The sequence below is a fragment of the Balaenoptera musculus genome, chromosome 17, assembly GCF_009873245.2.
Source record: "Balaenoptera musculus isolate JJ_BM4_2016_0621 chromosome 17, mBalMus1.pri.v3, whole genome shotgun sequence".
In the NCBI taxonomy this organism is placed as follows: domain Eukaryota; kingdom Metazoa; phylum Chordata; class Mammalia; order Artiodactyla; family Balaenopteridae; genus Balaenoptera; species Balaenoptera musculus.
In genome coordinates, this window is record NC_045801.1 from 14,999,513 (window position 1) to 15,015,724 (window position 16,212).

The 16,212-nt window shown below is 37.6% G+C and overlaps 1 protein-coding gene across 2 annotated transcripts; it reads right to left on the minus strand.

The window, feature by feature from the left end:
• Positions 1 to 8,960: 8,960 nt before the first annotated feature.
• ZNF572 (zinc finger protein 572) lies at positions 8,961 to 15,891 on the minus strand. Of its 2 annotated transcripts, none has more exons than XM_036830981.1 (2): positions 14,158 to 15,891; positions 8,961 to 13,222 (listed from the first exon to the last, which is right to left on the minus strand). In XM_036830981.1, exons 1-2 carry the CDS (start codon positions 14,348 to 14,350, stop codon positions 11,712 to 11,714), a joined length of 1,704 nt encoding a protein of 567 aa, XP_036686876.1. In that variant the 5' UTR covers positions 14,351 to 15,891; the 3' UTR covers positions 8,961 to 11,711. The 2 variants fall into 2 exon arrangements, with proteins under 2 accessions (XP_036686876.1, XP_036686875.1); XM_036830980.1 differs by having other exon boundaries at positions 8,961 to 13,243.
• Positions 15,892 to 16,212: the final 321 nt, after the last annotated feature.

The window sequence follows — 16,212 nt, forward strand, 5'->3', positions numbered from 1 at the left end:
TCAAAACCACTTTGATTTAAAAAATAACAAATATGAAACAAAGAGGTTAAGTGGCTTGGCCAAATCACAGTTTATAAGTGATGAAACCACAAGTTAAACTCCTGGTCTCCAAATCTTGTGTTTCCCCAATACTCTTAATAACTTCTTTAACTTTTCTCCATTATAAAACCAAGACTTTGATTCTTTCCTTGACATTCCTCACTGGTATCAACAAATTCAGCTGCTTGAAATACACATCAAATTAAAAACAACTCAAGAAAAGAAAATCAATTTAACGTGTGGGAAATCGTTTTCCTGAAGATAATTCTTCAATAAACTGCTTGTTGGTATCTGTGAGTTCCTATACTGCTAAAATGACAGACGGCTTGGTCAGCTGACTCTTGTAGAAGAGAATACAACTATCACCAGGATGATTGTTACTTGATTACCCTGTACTAGAGATTATCATAAGAGGATTTTTTTCATATTAAGTAGGTAACATTTTTTTTTTTTTTTTTTTTGTCCATGGCACACAGGATCTTAGTTCCCTGACCAGGGATCCAACCCGTGCCCCCTGCAGTGGAAGTGCAGAGTCCTAACCACTGGACCACCAGGGAATTCCCTAAGTAGATAACTTTTTAATCCTTTGAAAGTCACTTTCTTCATGTGTGTACAGTCCAAGATCCACTTCCAAACTGGGGGCAAGAAGAGCATTTGTGATACCTAGCATAAGGCACGTTCTGAATGCCTATACTTTCTGAACTGAATTAAATGCTATAAAACCATCACTTAAGTATGTTTGAATGTTGGCCTGGCTGCACTTATTCAAAAACAAAAATCTGTCACTCAAGCCTGAAGCGAAGGCAATGAAATATGACACAAAATCACCCACTTACTGGCAGAAAGTAATAATACTTTCGTAATCATGACAAGAGCTGACACTTTTATAGTATGCGCAGCATTCTAAAACTTTTTTTCGTACATTAGCTTAATTTTGTCCTCACAACCACACTATCAGGCAGGTACTATTTTTAGCCCCATTTTACAAACAAGGAAACTGAGGTACAGAGAACTGGTAACACAGCTAATACATAGCAGAGCCTGAATCCAAGCCCAGGAAATCTGGCTCAGGAATTTAGGAATGTTTGACTAGAATGCATTTTTTTTCTCCTTTAAGGTAAAGATTCAGTTAACCTTTAAAACAAACAAAAAGCACATTTGGTCTTTTCATTCCATCATTTAGTCACCTCGGTAGTCTCCGTTGGTCTCATTTGGCCTGACAGGCTTAAACTTGTGCCTTTTGAAGTGCTATCCTTGATGCAGGGAAAAGGCTTTCCCTCCTCTCTTCAACTGTCCATTCTTTAAGACCCAGGTTAATCATCATCTCTTTCTCTTCAAGTTTTCATAACTCCACCTCTTTGTCACAGCAGCCACCAATTGTATTATAATCGTCGACTTACATACACCTTTTCCAAGAGATTCAACTCTTAAGGCAAGGACCATGTCTTATTCACAGTTGTACACTCAGCACTTGGTATATAGTACACATTTTTCAATGTATTGAATACAACCTTTCCTTACTTCATTTTTTTTTTCTTGGTACCAAACTGAGCAATTCCCTTTTCACTGATGTTTTGATTTGTAACACATAGAAACACATTAGATCAAAACTTTCTTGCTCACCATTCACCTTGTCCAAAAAGACTTTACACCACTCATTTAATTGTTCTACATCCCCTCAGCACTTAGGTAATCTTTTGCAAATTCTAGTTGCAAGTGATGGAGCCAATTATATGAATTTGGAACTTCGTTTTCATTTTCTTTCTCTCCTTGAATATTGCTCATAAAGCCATTAGAATACAGGTGATTCAATATTTTTATAACTATGAAATGAGCACCATAATAAGTCTAGTTATCATCTGTCACCATACAAAGTTACTACAATATTATTGACTATATTCCCTACACTGCACATTGCATCCCCATGACTTATTTTATAGCTGGAAGTTTGTACCTCTTAATCCTCTTCACCTATTTCATCTGTCCTCCACCTCCCAACCCCCAGCAACCACCAGATCTTTCTCTATATCTATGAGTCTATTTATGTTTTATTTTGTGTGTTTGTTAGATTCCACATATAAATGAAATCATATAGTATTTGTTTTTCTCTAACTTACGGGCATACCTTGGAGATATTGTGGGTTTAGCTTTAGACCCCCAAGATAAAGCAAATATCGCCATAAAGTGAGTCACATGAACTTTTTGGTTTCCCAGTGCATATGAAAGTTATGTTTACACTATACTATAGTCTGTTATGTGTGCAATTGCATTGTCTAAAAAAAACAATGTACATACCTTAATTTAAAAATACTTCATTGCTAAAAAATGCTAACCATCATCAGATCCTTCAGCAAGTCATAATCTTTTTGCAACAGTAACATCAAAGATCACAGGTGACCAAAACAAATATATTAATAGTGAAAAAGTTTGAAATATTGTGAGAATTACCAAAATGGGACACAGTGACATGAAGGGAGAAAATGCTGTTGAAATAATGGTGATGATAGATTTGCTTGATGAAGGGTTGCCACAAATATTCAATTAGTAAAAAATGCAATTATCTGTGAAGCACAATAAAGTGAAGCACAATAAAATGAAGTATGCCTGTATTATTAGCATAATACCCTCCAGATCCATCCAGAAAATGAAAATACTAATTTGAAAAGATATATGTACCCCTATGTCCACTGCAGCACTATTTACAATAGCCATGATATGGAAGCAACCTAAGGGTCCACTGATAGGTGAATGGATAAAGATGTGGTACATATGCAATGGAATATTACTCAGCCATAAAAAAGAATGAAATCTTGTCATTTGCAGCAAATCCAAGGACTTGGTGAAACTCTTGATCTTCTGCACAGACTTGCCCAGCTTCTGGGCAAACTCTTTGACTGGTTGCTTATGCAAACCAAAATGGCTTCAATAAAGGTTCAAGCAGTTCTCCTGTTCAGGCGAATCAAAGCCCCTGAAGAAAATCTTTTCATTTTCTTGGGATAAATACCCAGAAGTTGAATTGCTGGATTACATGGTAGTTCTATTTTCAGTTTATTGAGGAACTTCCACACTATTTTCCACAGTGGCTGCACCAATTTACACTCCCACCAACAGTGCACAAGTGTTCCTTTTTCTCCACACCCTCACCAACACTTGTTTCTTGTCTTTTTGATAATAGCCATTCTAACAGGTGTGAGGAGATATCTCATTGTGGTTTTGATTTGCATTACCCTAATGATTAGTGATACTGAGCATCTTTTCTTGTGCCTGCTGGCTATCTGTATGTCTTCTTCAGAAGAAATGTCTATTCAGGTCCTGTGCCCATTTTTTTTTAATTGGGTTGTTGTTTTTTTGACGTTGAGATGTGTGAGTTCTTTGTATACTTTGGATATCAACCCCTTATCAAATATATCATTTGCAAATATCTTCTCCCATTCAGGAGTTTGCCTTTTTGTTTTGTTGGTGGTTTCCTTTTCTGTGCTAAAGCTTTATAGTTTGCTGTAGTCCCATTTTTAAATTTTTACTTTGTTGCCCTTGCCTGAGGAGGCATATTTTTAAAAAATATATTGCTAAGACCAAGGTCAAAGAGATTACTATGTTTTCTTCATGGAGTTTCATGGGTTTAGTTTGTACCTTTAAGTCTTTAATCCATTTTTTTTTCTTTTTCTTTCTTTCTTTTTTTTTTGTATATAGTGTAACAAGGAGGTCCAATTTCATTCTTTTGCATGTAGCTGTCTTGTTTTCCTAACACTATTTATCAAAGAGACTGTCTTTTCCCCATTGTATATTCTTGCTTCCTTTGTCATAGATTAATTGACCATATGAGTGTGGGTTTATTTATGGGCTCTCTATTCTGTTTCATTGATCTATGTGCCTGTTCTAGTGCCAGTACCATCCTGTTTTGATTACTATAGATTTGTGGTATAGTTTCAAGTCTGGGAGCATGATACCTCCAACTTTGCTCTTCTTTCTCAGGATTGCTTGGCTATTTGGGGTCTTTTGTGGTTCCACAGAAATTTTAGGATTATTTGTTCTACTACTGTGAAAAATGCCATTGGTATTTTGATAGGGATTGCATTGAATTTGTAGATTGCTTTGGGTAGTATGGACATTTTATTGATATTAATTCTTCCAATACATGAGCATGGTATATCTTTCCATTTATTTGTGTTACCTTTCTTTCCTCATTTCTTATAATTTTGAGAGCATAGGTCTTTCACCTCCTTGGTTAAATTTATTCCTAGGTATTTTATTCTTTTTGATGCAATTATAAATGGGATTATTTTCTTAATTTCTCTTTCTGATAGTTTGTTATTAGTGCATAGAAATGCAATAGATTTCAGTATATTAATACTGTATCCTGCAACTTTACAGAATTCATTTACTAGTTCTAATAGTTTTTTTGGTGGGGTCTTTGGGGTTTTCTGTATATAGTATTATGTCTTCTGCAAATAGTGACAGTTTTACTTTTTCCTTTCCAATCTGGATGCCTTTTTTTTTTTTTTTCTTGACTAATTGCTGTGGCTAGGACTTCTAATACTATGTTTAATAAAAAGTGATGAGCATGGGCATTCTTGTCTCATTCCTGCTCTTGAAGCTTTCAGCTTTTCACTGTTGAGTATGATGTTAGCTGTGGGTCTGTCACATATGGCCTTTATGTTGAGGTATGTTCCCTCCATATCCACTTTGTGTTTATCATAAATGGATGTTAAGTTTTTGCAAATGCTTTTTCTGCATCTACTGAGGTGATCACATGATTTTTATCCTTCGTTTTGTTAATGTGATGTATCATGTTGACTGACTTGTGGATGTTAAACCCCTTTTGCATCACTGGAATGAATCCCACTTGATCGTGGTGTATGATCTTTTTAAAGTATTGTTGAATTCGGTTTGCTAATATTTTGTAGAGGATTTTTTTAAATTATTTATTTTATTTATTTCTTAGTTGCAGCAGGCGGTCTCCTTAGTTGCGGCTCACTGGCTCCTTCATTGTGGCACGTGTGCTCCTTAATTGAGGCCAGTGGGCTCCTTAGTTGTGGCCTGCAAACTCTTAGTTGTGGCATGCATGTGGGATCTAGTTCCCTGACCAGGGATCAAACCCACATCCCTTGCCTTGGAAGGTGGATTCTTAACCACTGCACCCCAGGGAAGTCCCTTTGTCGAGGATTCTTGCATCTATGTTCATCAGGGATATTACCCTGTAATTTTCTTTTTTTTGTTGTGTCTTTGTCTGCTTTTGGTATCAGGGTAATGCTGGCCTTGTACTATGAGTTTGGAAATATTCCTTCCTCTTCAATTTTTTGTAATAATTTGAGAAGGATAGGTAATAGTTCTTCTTTAAATGTTTGGTAGAATTCACCATTGAAGCCATCTGGACCTGGACTTTTGCTTGTTGGAAGTTTTTATATTACTGATTCAATTTCATTACTAGTAATTGGTCTATTAAGATTTTCTATTTCCTCATGAGTCAGTCTTGGAAGATTATATATTTCCAGAAATTTATCCATTTCTTCTTTGTTGTCTAATTTGTTGGCATATAATTGTTCAAGGAATTCTGTTATGATCCTTTGTATTTCTGTGGTATTGGTTGTAATTTCTCCTCGTTCATTTCTGATTTTATTTATTTAGGCTCTCTCTTTTTCTTGATGAGCCTCGCTAAAGATATGTCAAGTTTGTTTCTTTTCAAAGAACCGACTCTTAGTTTCATTCATCTTTTCTATTGTTTTATTAGTCTCTATTTCATCTATTTCCACTCTGATCTTTATTATTTCCTTCCTTCTACTAACTTTAGGCTTTGCTTACTCTTCTTCTTCTAGTTCCTTTAATGTTAATTTAGATTGTTTGAGATTTTTCTTGTTTCTTGAGGTAGACCTGTATCGTTATGAACTTCTCCCTTAGAACTGCCTTTGCTGTGTCCCATAGATTTCAGGAAGTTGTGTTTCCATTTTCATCTGTCTCTTTGATTTCTTTGTTGACCCACTGATTGTTTAGTGGCATGTTTCTAGTCTCCATGTGTTTGTGAGGTGGGTTTTTTTTCCAGTTTTCTTCTTGTAATTGATTTCCAGTTTCATACTGCCAAGCAGTTCTTAAAGTGTTTCAACCCAAAGTGACTCTCAGCTGATCCTAACCCAAGACAGGGTAAGAGGGATGAGAAAAAAAAAAAAGGAAAAAGATTATCCATATCCAAAGAAGCTGCCTTAAAAAAAGGTTTTCATCAATTAGATGTATTTGTCCTGAATTACATGTTTATCTCCCCCATTACCTCCATAAGATGTTTAACAAAATTATTTTATTGGGGCAATTTAAATTGATACACATTTCTGAAAAGCAATTAAGTAATGTACCTTTAAAAAATTTATGCCCTTTGACTCAATATCTCACTTCTAGGAATTCACTCTAAGAAAAGAGAGATGGACAGTAAGATTTGTACACCAACAAAAAGCAAAAAAGCAAAACCAAACAATCACAACCACAATACCAAAACAAAACAACAACAGCCAAAAAAAACCCTATTCAAAAAAGTGTTATTTTTAATAACAAATTACAGGGAACAATATAAACATCCAATGTCAGAACACTTAAATTGTTATGGTACATCATTCAGTGTAATATTATCAAGCCATTAAAAACCTCATAACTAATTTAAAACAATTAGTTGGAAAATGATATGATTAGGGAAAAATCAAGACAATACTATATACATACTCCATATTATACATTTTAAAAAAATATTTATTCAGATACATGCTCAGAAAAGAGGTTATTGGGAAAGATCCCAGAACTTCCATGGTGAGTGATCTCTGGAGAAAATGATTATGGGTCATTTTTATTTTGGTCTTCATAGTTTTATGTACTTCCTACATTAATACTTGCTAATTGTAAAATATACAAAGAAGTACAATTTAATGATCAGAAAGTAAGCTATTTTTAAGGGGAAATTTTTTTCACCTGTGTTTGTCAGTCTAGTCAATATTTTCTTTAATCTGACCATTTATCCATACGACTTAGCATGGGTCAAAATTAATCATGATCCCTTTTCAACCCAAGCTTCCACTTCATTCCTCACTGTGTCAGATCCTAAAAGATCTACTGATTTTACCAATTAAGCAATGTTAGATCAGCAAGCTAGCTATCTTAGCACCCATAAGCTACCTCTGCTTGTAAGTGACTATGTGTCCACGATGTCATGATTACCAAGATTCTGTTTCCATCTGTTATCTTTACAAGCAAGCATTCGGACCATCCTTAGCCTTGACTTGATTGTCTCTGAGGTTAACTTCAAAGATAATCCAAAGACCCATTGTGGTCTCGAGCCACTTTAAGATGGTAACAATAGCTAATATTGAGTGATTACTAGGTATCAGCAATGCTAAGCATATTATATACATTATCTCACTGACCCTCACAACAAAGCCATGAACTAAATGTTCTTAATATCTTTATTTTAGAAACCTAGAAACAATCAATCCAAAAAACGATTAAACATTTCCATGCCTAGAGCCTATACTTGGCAAAATTATGAGCAAATGAGGGTGAACAGGGAAGAAAAACATTTCCTTAACACCTATTCTATGTCAGGTTCCTCACCTCATTCACTGCTTACCAAATCTTACAAGGTGAGTACACAGTACAAAGCTAGTTAAGTGACTGAAACATGAATTTGAAACAAGTTTTAAACCTCTCCTAGACAGTCTGAATCAAAAGCCCAGGGTCTTACTTCCATAGGATTCTGAACAATTGGGACATTTTAGGGTCCTCTAGGGTTAGTGTAAGGATAGGCCCAGCTTCCGAGGACAGTCACTTTCATTTCCAAGTCAGCCCCAGCCTCTGTGAACTGGGCAAGCAATGGTGTTATAGGGCCCAGGGGGACACTGAGACTATACAGCCTAATCCAGTAGATTTTATCCATTGGTGAATACCCCTCAACCAAAACCAACAAACACTTCACATGCCAGGCTTTGTGTCAGGCTCTGGGATTACAAAAAATGAAATCCATTCTTTGACTCAAGGAGTTGACAGTCTAGTAGAAACACACATCCTGGAAGGACATACTCTTGGACATTACCATAAAACATATAAGCACATGACACCCACTCAGTAACTAGTGAGCACCACTATGTGCAAAGAAAGTATTGTGTCAAACTTCACCAAGCTTGCATTTTCAGAGCAAACCTAACCCACTTTAATCTACAGTTACCTCTAGCTCCTCAGATTATCAAATTATTAAATCTGAAGATGGAGGGTTCAGCATAATAAATATAATTTAGGAGTTGGCAAGGAGAAAGGAGTCATCTGAAAAGCTGCACATTTTCCTACTATTAATCTATCTTTACATCTGTCCCTCCTACTGTCATTTGACCTCTGCTAGACACATATTAGGCATCAGGTAAATTTTTGTTGAATGAATGATTATGCTGCTTGAAAGGAATTACACAAACTCAAATACAGAATAAAAAGCAATGAGTTTTATCACTACAATGATTACCAGAAACTGAGAGATGGGCAAAGGTGAATATGTGGGACTAATGTATAAGGAGCAATTGTCACATACCATACTCTACTACCTCTCACCATCAATAAGGAAACTTCTACAGCACCAAGGAGAAGACCATTTGGTAGATCAAACTTGAATGGCTTAGAATGATGGAAGCAAACTTTTATCTCAGGTACTTAATAGAGACATACGTTTACATACCTCCTTGTAGGCTATAAAGCAGCTGGGGAGTGAGTTCCCTGCTACATTTGTGAATATATGCATTAACATGAATTTCCCCACTCCACTGTAGGGAAAAAATATATAAGCCCTCACTGTGAGTAGGAAAAAATGAATACAGGAAGGAGTCTTCTCTTTAATTAAAAAGAAACTATGAAACACATCACTTGTAAAAAAGAATGCTTTATTTAATCAGATGTTGAATCCTGTGTGCTGGCAAGAAAAATAGAGAATACAGAATATTTACTTCTTCGGGAGCTAAACAAAGAACGTATTCGCTGATTAATGAAAGTAAGGCAAAGGCATCTAATAGGATTAAATTTGACTATGTTAAATTCTCCATTGTAGGTGACAAATCTCTCTTCTGTTTTCCTAATTTCTAATCCAAAGAGACAATGATTCTTGTAAGAATCATTGTTTTACTAATTGTTTTACTAATAAAGCCCATCTTAACCCATCTAAAATGTGAATGTCTATGCTCCTGCAGACATCGAGGTTTGTGCAGTAGGTTTTATATAATTGTGGGCAGTCATAAAACATAGTGTAGGGATGGTGATAAGACATAAATTGTACCAATTGTTAATCTCTTTCAGATGCAAATTAACTGAAATTGAACTTGCTGTTTTGTTCTTTCCTGACTTAAAGAGAATCCTTTGTTTCATGAACAACAACAAAAAAAATTCAATTAGCTGAATCAAATAAAAGTGTTTTCAACAGTCTGCAAACTTAAAACACAATATAGTCTTCTGTTTTTATACTACATTTTTCCTCAGAGTTCCTGAGGTTTGTCATAAAGAATCCCCAAGTAGGAAAGCTTGGGGCTGTATTGCTGCTTCTGAAAATGTGTGGAGGATATTTTTCAATTTGTTTCCATTAATAATAACCAATTACCATTTATTTAGACCCATTATATTTTAAGCACTGTGCTAGCTGCTTTACATTTATTTAACCCTTACCGAAACCCCACAAGGTAGGCATTATCTCTGCTTTACAGTTGAGGAAACAGGTTCAGAGTGGTTACTTGCCACACATAATGGGATCGATGATTGCACACCACCTCATCAGCTACTGCCTTGCAACTGATCGTTAATCAAACTCTTATCAAACATTAATCAAACTCTCAGTTGTCTGTGGTAAAAAATACTATGAACACTTATCCTCAGATATTACAGTTTAAGACAATTTGGGTAATACTATGTAACATACATAGGTAAAAGTATGCTCAGGTAAGGATCACATTAAAGCCAATGATGCCCAATAATGTTCTCCCCCTTTCTGAAAGCAGAAAATCACCCCCAAAGACTTCTTGAATACCTTTGTTAGCTTTTGCTTCATTTTTAAATCCTATCACAATATAGAAAGACACAGTTGCCTCGCCAGTATCAGGGGCACCACAATCACGAAAGAAATAATCCCCATGCAATTCAGCTACCCACCAGTGATCTACAGCCCTTTGCAGCAGCTGTAATTGGCCCCTTCTGGCTCCACATTCCTAATATGCATCTCTACCTATTCTTCATAAAATATATTTTTGACTCCAAAAAAAAGATGAAATCCTAGGCAAGTCCTGACCTTCCTGTACATCTACTTTTTGCGCTGCAGGAAGAACTGGAGGTGGGGGCATAGGGAATGTCTTAATACTTTACAAAGCACCATTCCCATTGGACAGACGAGCAGGGAGGATTATGTCTCAGTTACCAGATCCACACACCACATAAGCCAAAGGGCAAAAGAAAATTATCAAGGTCGGAACTAAGGAATTTGGGGCTCCAATGGCAAACTGTCCCTGGACACTGGCTCAGACTCAGTGAGTTAATTATTAGAAAAAGAAACCAGTTTCTGATCTGATGAGGACTTACAGAATAGTAAAACTGAGGGGAAAGGACCATTTGACAGAAAACCTTAAAAAAGAATTCAAGAATCCTACGTCCTAATCTGGCTTTGGCCAAGACAATGGGATCATGTCACTAGATGACTGAGATGGCCGAATATAAAACATACAATCATCAGAATAGCCAACTGTTGGACTGAGTGCCTTCAAAACTCTATCCCAGGGAATCCCCTGGCGGTCCAGTGGTTAGGATTCCACGCTTTCACTGCCAAGGAGGCAGGTTCAATCCCTGGTCAGGGAACTAACATCCCACAAGCCACACAGCACGGCCAAAATTAAAAAAATAAAAACAACTCTATACCATTTCTATTCTATATTGAAATTCCTCTTGGAGAGCAGAAACCCCAGAGCACATTTCTTACAGTCTTATAGGAACTAGATCTGTCAAGAATGATGATCTTGAAAGAACTATTTGTGATATTTAATACAGCAGCCACCAGTCATGTGTGGCTACTGAGCACTCAGCAAGTGGTTTGTGTGACTACGGAAGTCAATGTTAAATCATTTCATCTTAATTTAAACTTAAATATCCACACGTGGCTAATGGCTATTGTACCAGACAGTGCAGTTCCAGATACGGTAAAAGTTAATTTTCAGCAAATAAAAACACATTTGAAAAAAAAAATTAGTCTTTTCTTCCTTAAGACCCAACAAAATAGCCAGGAAATCACATTATTTGTTCAAAAGGAATCTTTGTCTGGGTAAATCCCCGAGGACAGTAATGATTTGTTGCCACCCAATCAGGTAACAGGAAATAAGGAAATTCAATGACAATCTCATCTTCAGTCTCCCAGGATTTCTCTCCATGTTTTTCTTTGGAGCTATTCCTACCTTACCTTAAATAAAAAATATTCTTCTTTCTCTCCAACATTGACAGTATCTCTCACTGGGTAGATCTGATGACCTGATGATCTGGGTCTTCCCAACCTCTAAGCTGGGAGGTTGACTTTTCCCAAATGTTTTGGCAAACAAACCAAAGAAATTTTATAACCCTGTGATCAGAGAACACCTTAATTGTAATGCTCCGATAAGAAAAGAAAGGAAAAAAAAAAACAAAACAGACTTTGGGACTCAGGAGGGAGATGAATTTGGGACTGAAAATGAAGAGATAAGAGCCATTTCCCCAGAACAGTTTTTCCAAGTCCATTCATGAGGAAAATCTTCAACTTCAGGAGACGCAAAAGACTTTTCTATATGAATTTTCTGATGCTGAATGAGGTAGGCACTTCTGCTGAAGCATTTCTCACAGTCAGTACATTTGTAAGGTTTTTCTCCTATGTGGGTCCTCCGATGCCTGATAAGGTTAAAGCTTTGACTGAAGCACTCACCACAGTCAGGACATTTATAAGGTTTCTCTCCTGTGTGCGTCCTTTGGTGAATCACCAGGGTGGAACTCTGACTAAAAGTTTTCCAACACTCAGAACATCTGTAAGGTTTTTCTCCTGTATGTGTTCTCTGATGTCTTATGAGGTGGGAGCTAAGGCCAAAACTCTTTCCACATTCACAACATTTATATGGTTTCTCTCCTGGCTGGATTCTGCATTCGTCTATCACACTGCAGTTCTGACTCAAACTTTCTTCATATTCAGACCTTTCATAGGATTTCTCACCTGTGTGCATCTTCCGGTGTGTAATAAGGTTTGAACTTCGACTGAAATTCTTCCCACATTCTGTACACTGATAAGGTTTTTCTCCTGTATGTATTCTCTGATGCTTTATTAGAGTAGAATTGCAACCAAAGCTTTTTCCACACTCAGGACATTTGTAGGGCTTCTCACCTGTGTGTGTCCGCTGGTGGCGAATCAGACTAGAACTCTGACTAAAACTCTTCCCACAGTCGGGGCACTTATAAGGTTTTTCTCCAGTGTGGGTCCTCTGATGTTCTACTAGGACATAACTGTGGCTGAAGCATTTCCCACAGACTGGACATTCATATGGTTTTTCACCTGTATGTGATCTGTGATGCTGAATAAGGTGAGAGCTGCTACTGAAACTCTTCCCACACTCAGGACATTTATAGGGTTTCTCTCCCGTGTGAGTTCTTTCATGGATAATAAGATGGGAGGTGTTGCTGAAGCTTTTCCCACATTCGCCACACTGGTAGGGCTTCTCGCCTGTGTGTGTTCTCAGATGCTGAATCAGGTGAGAGCTGTTGCTGAAGCATTTCCCACACTCAGAACATTTATAAGGTTTTTCTCCTGAGTGGGTCCTTTGGTGAGTTCGAAGGTGAGAACTATTATTGAAGCTTTTCCAACATTCAGAACATTTGTAGGGTTTGTCCCCGAAGGATGAATTCTGCTGGACGGCAGCCCTGGTATGCTGTCCTGGGTCCCATCCCCAGTGATTGGGTTTTTCCTCCTCTTTTCCTGTAGAATTTCCCTGATTCTTCAACTTGCCATCATTCTCACAGGAATCATCACACTCAGTTTCACGTCCCTGGGACCATGTCAATGGCATTTTTTGTGTGTCCTCATGCTTACAATTTTGTGGGCCATCACTTTTAGACCTTTTTGAGGCTCTCTCTTTATCTGCCTTAGAGTTACTGTGTTGAACAGTTTCCAAATTATTCTTACTTTCATCTCCTGCAAGAATAAACGAATAGTCTAAACACATTCGCTAGTCTCTGCCAGGGGAAAGAAATTCTGAATCACGGTGAAAGAGAGGGAATAACAAACTCAAACCTCGTAAACTATTTTATATGAAAAAAAAGTTTTTATAGCTAGTTTTAATTCTTTTACTCTATGTGTTCATCAAGTAGACGAACGTTTTGTACTTACAACAACACTAATAAGGTATCTGAACAGTTCTCACCAATTGCCACAGGGGATATCAAGCTAAAAATAAAGACTTAAAAGAAAAAAGTAAGGGAGAAGATGAATAGAACACTATCTGAGGTGAAAACTAGATAAAACCTTAGTTAAAATCTGAGCAAACAGGGGCTTCCCTGGTGGCACAGTGGTTAAGAATCCACCTGCCAATGTAGGGGACACGGGTTCGAGCCCTGGTCCGGGAAGATTCCACATGCCATGGAGCAACTAAGGCCGTGCGCCACAACTACTGAAGCCCGCACGCCTAGAGCCCGTGCTCTGCAACGAGAAGCCACCGCAATGAGAAGCCCGTGCAATGCAACGAAGAGTAGCCCCCGCTCGCCGCAACTAGAGAGCCCGTGCGCAGAAATGAAGACCCAACGCAGCCAAAAATAAATTAATTAATTAAAAAAAATTTTTTTAAAAATCTGAGCAAACATAGGAATAACAATGATACCCACTACTTAGCAAGAACAGTAGCTTTACATATAGTGTATCATTAATCCTAAAAAATATGTGAGACAGATATTATTATTCACTTTTCTTAAAGATGAGAAAACTGAGGCTGTAGGAGTTTTCATAGCTTGTAAGTGACAGAGTAGGGAATCAAATTAAAGTCTGTCTCATTCTAATGCCCTGATCTTTCTACACATACTACAGCACATTGTATAACGAATTTCCAAAGGATTCAGATCTTCTTGATCCCTCACCTGTAAAAGTGCTTTTCAAACTCTCCCTCTCTGTGAAGCCATTAGAATCTGAGACCAACAGTTTTTGCTCTTGTTCCATCACAATGGTCACAGTCAGGTTAGGGATCAGAAATCCTGTGGAAGGAAACAGGTTATGCTTGAAGGCATTTGTTAACATTTCTCCTTCTTCCTTCCTCTCCAACCACTGCAACATAACAACTGTTAAGCATAGAATGTTCTGTGGACCATACTAAAAATAAGAAACATGGGCCTTAGAAATCCTTTTAGACAATCTTATCTCAGATGCAAGTATTCAGAATTACGAGTTTACCTGATTTACCTTTCCTAGGGAAATAATTTAAAAATTAAACCTTCACATTAAAGTCTGAGGATCAAGCTTCAAAAACAGAATGAATACTAATACTCACTGTCCACTTGGAATTTAGAAACACTCTTAATTGAAAAAATGAAGTAGTTTTTTGGAAAAGGCACCAATAATAAGACATTAAGGAAGCAATATGTAGGTATAAGAAGCAGCTAAAGAGAAATCACCCTGTTTAGTTTACAAAGAATAAGTGGGTCCTTGACATAAAGATGAAACCTTTGAAGTCAATTTCAAAAGAAAGTTAGGATTTACTTAACTAGTAACAAGAAATTAAGACAAGGTAGGGCTAGAATAACTATAGCCAATAATCTCTAAACATAAAAGGGAGGCCAACGAGGAAACTCTTCCTTGCCTCTTCCTCTCTATCATAATCACAATATCCTTTTCAGCCTAAACTTTATCTTCTGGACCCAACTACAATCCCTGAGCTACTTTATGGGACTGGAAATGTGACCTTTCACTGGAAGGCAGTTATATATGGACTTGGCCTTTCAGGATATAAAGAATAGCACAATTCAGGAAAAATGGGAGCTTAACAGAAGGCACACATATGGAAAACAAAAGATGGTGTACTTATAATTTTCACCCTATTACTGCCTATTATGTGGCATGCAGTGAACTAAATACCTTATACGTGTCTCATTTAATTCTTACAATAGCCCTCTGAAGTGTATAAACAGATACCAGCATGCTGTAGGTGAACAAAATAGACATTAAGAAACTTTCCCAAGGGCACACAACCAGAAAGTAGTAGAGCAGGATTCAGTCCCAAACCTGTTTGGACACTGACTTCAACATTCTTATCTGATACAGTAAACAACTAGAGCAGAAAGCAGAGCTGGGCATAACCCCAACCTGCAAATGATCAGGACCCTTATTTTGGAATATACTGATTTCCACCACCACTCTCCACACCCGGCCCCAGCAGTGAAATCGCCAAGCCCTAACCACTGGACCACTGGGAATTCCTATATTGACTGTGTTTTTAGGAAGCCAATTCACATCCCTAGACCTTATGCCAAAGGAAGCTGGCATTCTCTAAGCACCCTCAGTCTAAATTACAAATATGCCCAGTGTTTAAGTGGGGGAAAAAAACATATACCTGAATGCAAAAAAAAAAAAAAAAAGGAAAGTTGTTCAAATGGAGTAATATGTCTTGCTGTCTGAGTTACGTATTTCTATCTAAGTCTTTACAAAAGAAGCAAGAGTCTGGGTAACAGATACCCATGCTACCATTTTCCCTGCTAAGAAACTATTAATTTTGGTAACAGGAGCCCTCAGGTTCCTCTCAGCAAAAGGGTAGCAAACTCAAGGCCATAAATGGTATTAAGAGGCTGTCCTTAATATGTTATTCCAGTGACTTCCCTGGTGGCTCAGTGGTTAAGAATCCGCCTGCCAATGCAGGGGACACGGGTCCAAGCCCTGGTCCGTGAAGATCCCACATGCTGTGGAGCAACTGAGCCCGCGAGCCACAACTACTGAGCCTGCGAGCCACAACTACTGAGCCCGCGTGCTGCAACTCCTGAAGCCCACGCGCCCAGAGCCCGTGCTCTGCAACAAGAGAAGCCAACGCAATGAGAAGCCCGCACGCTGCAATTAAGAGTAGCCCCCACTGGCCGCAACTAGAGAAAGCCCGCGCTCAGCAATTAAGACCCAACACAGCCAAAAAAAATTAAAATAAATTAATTTTT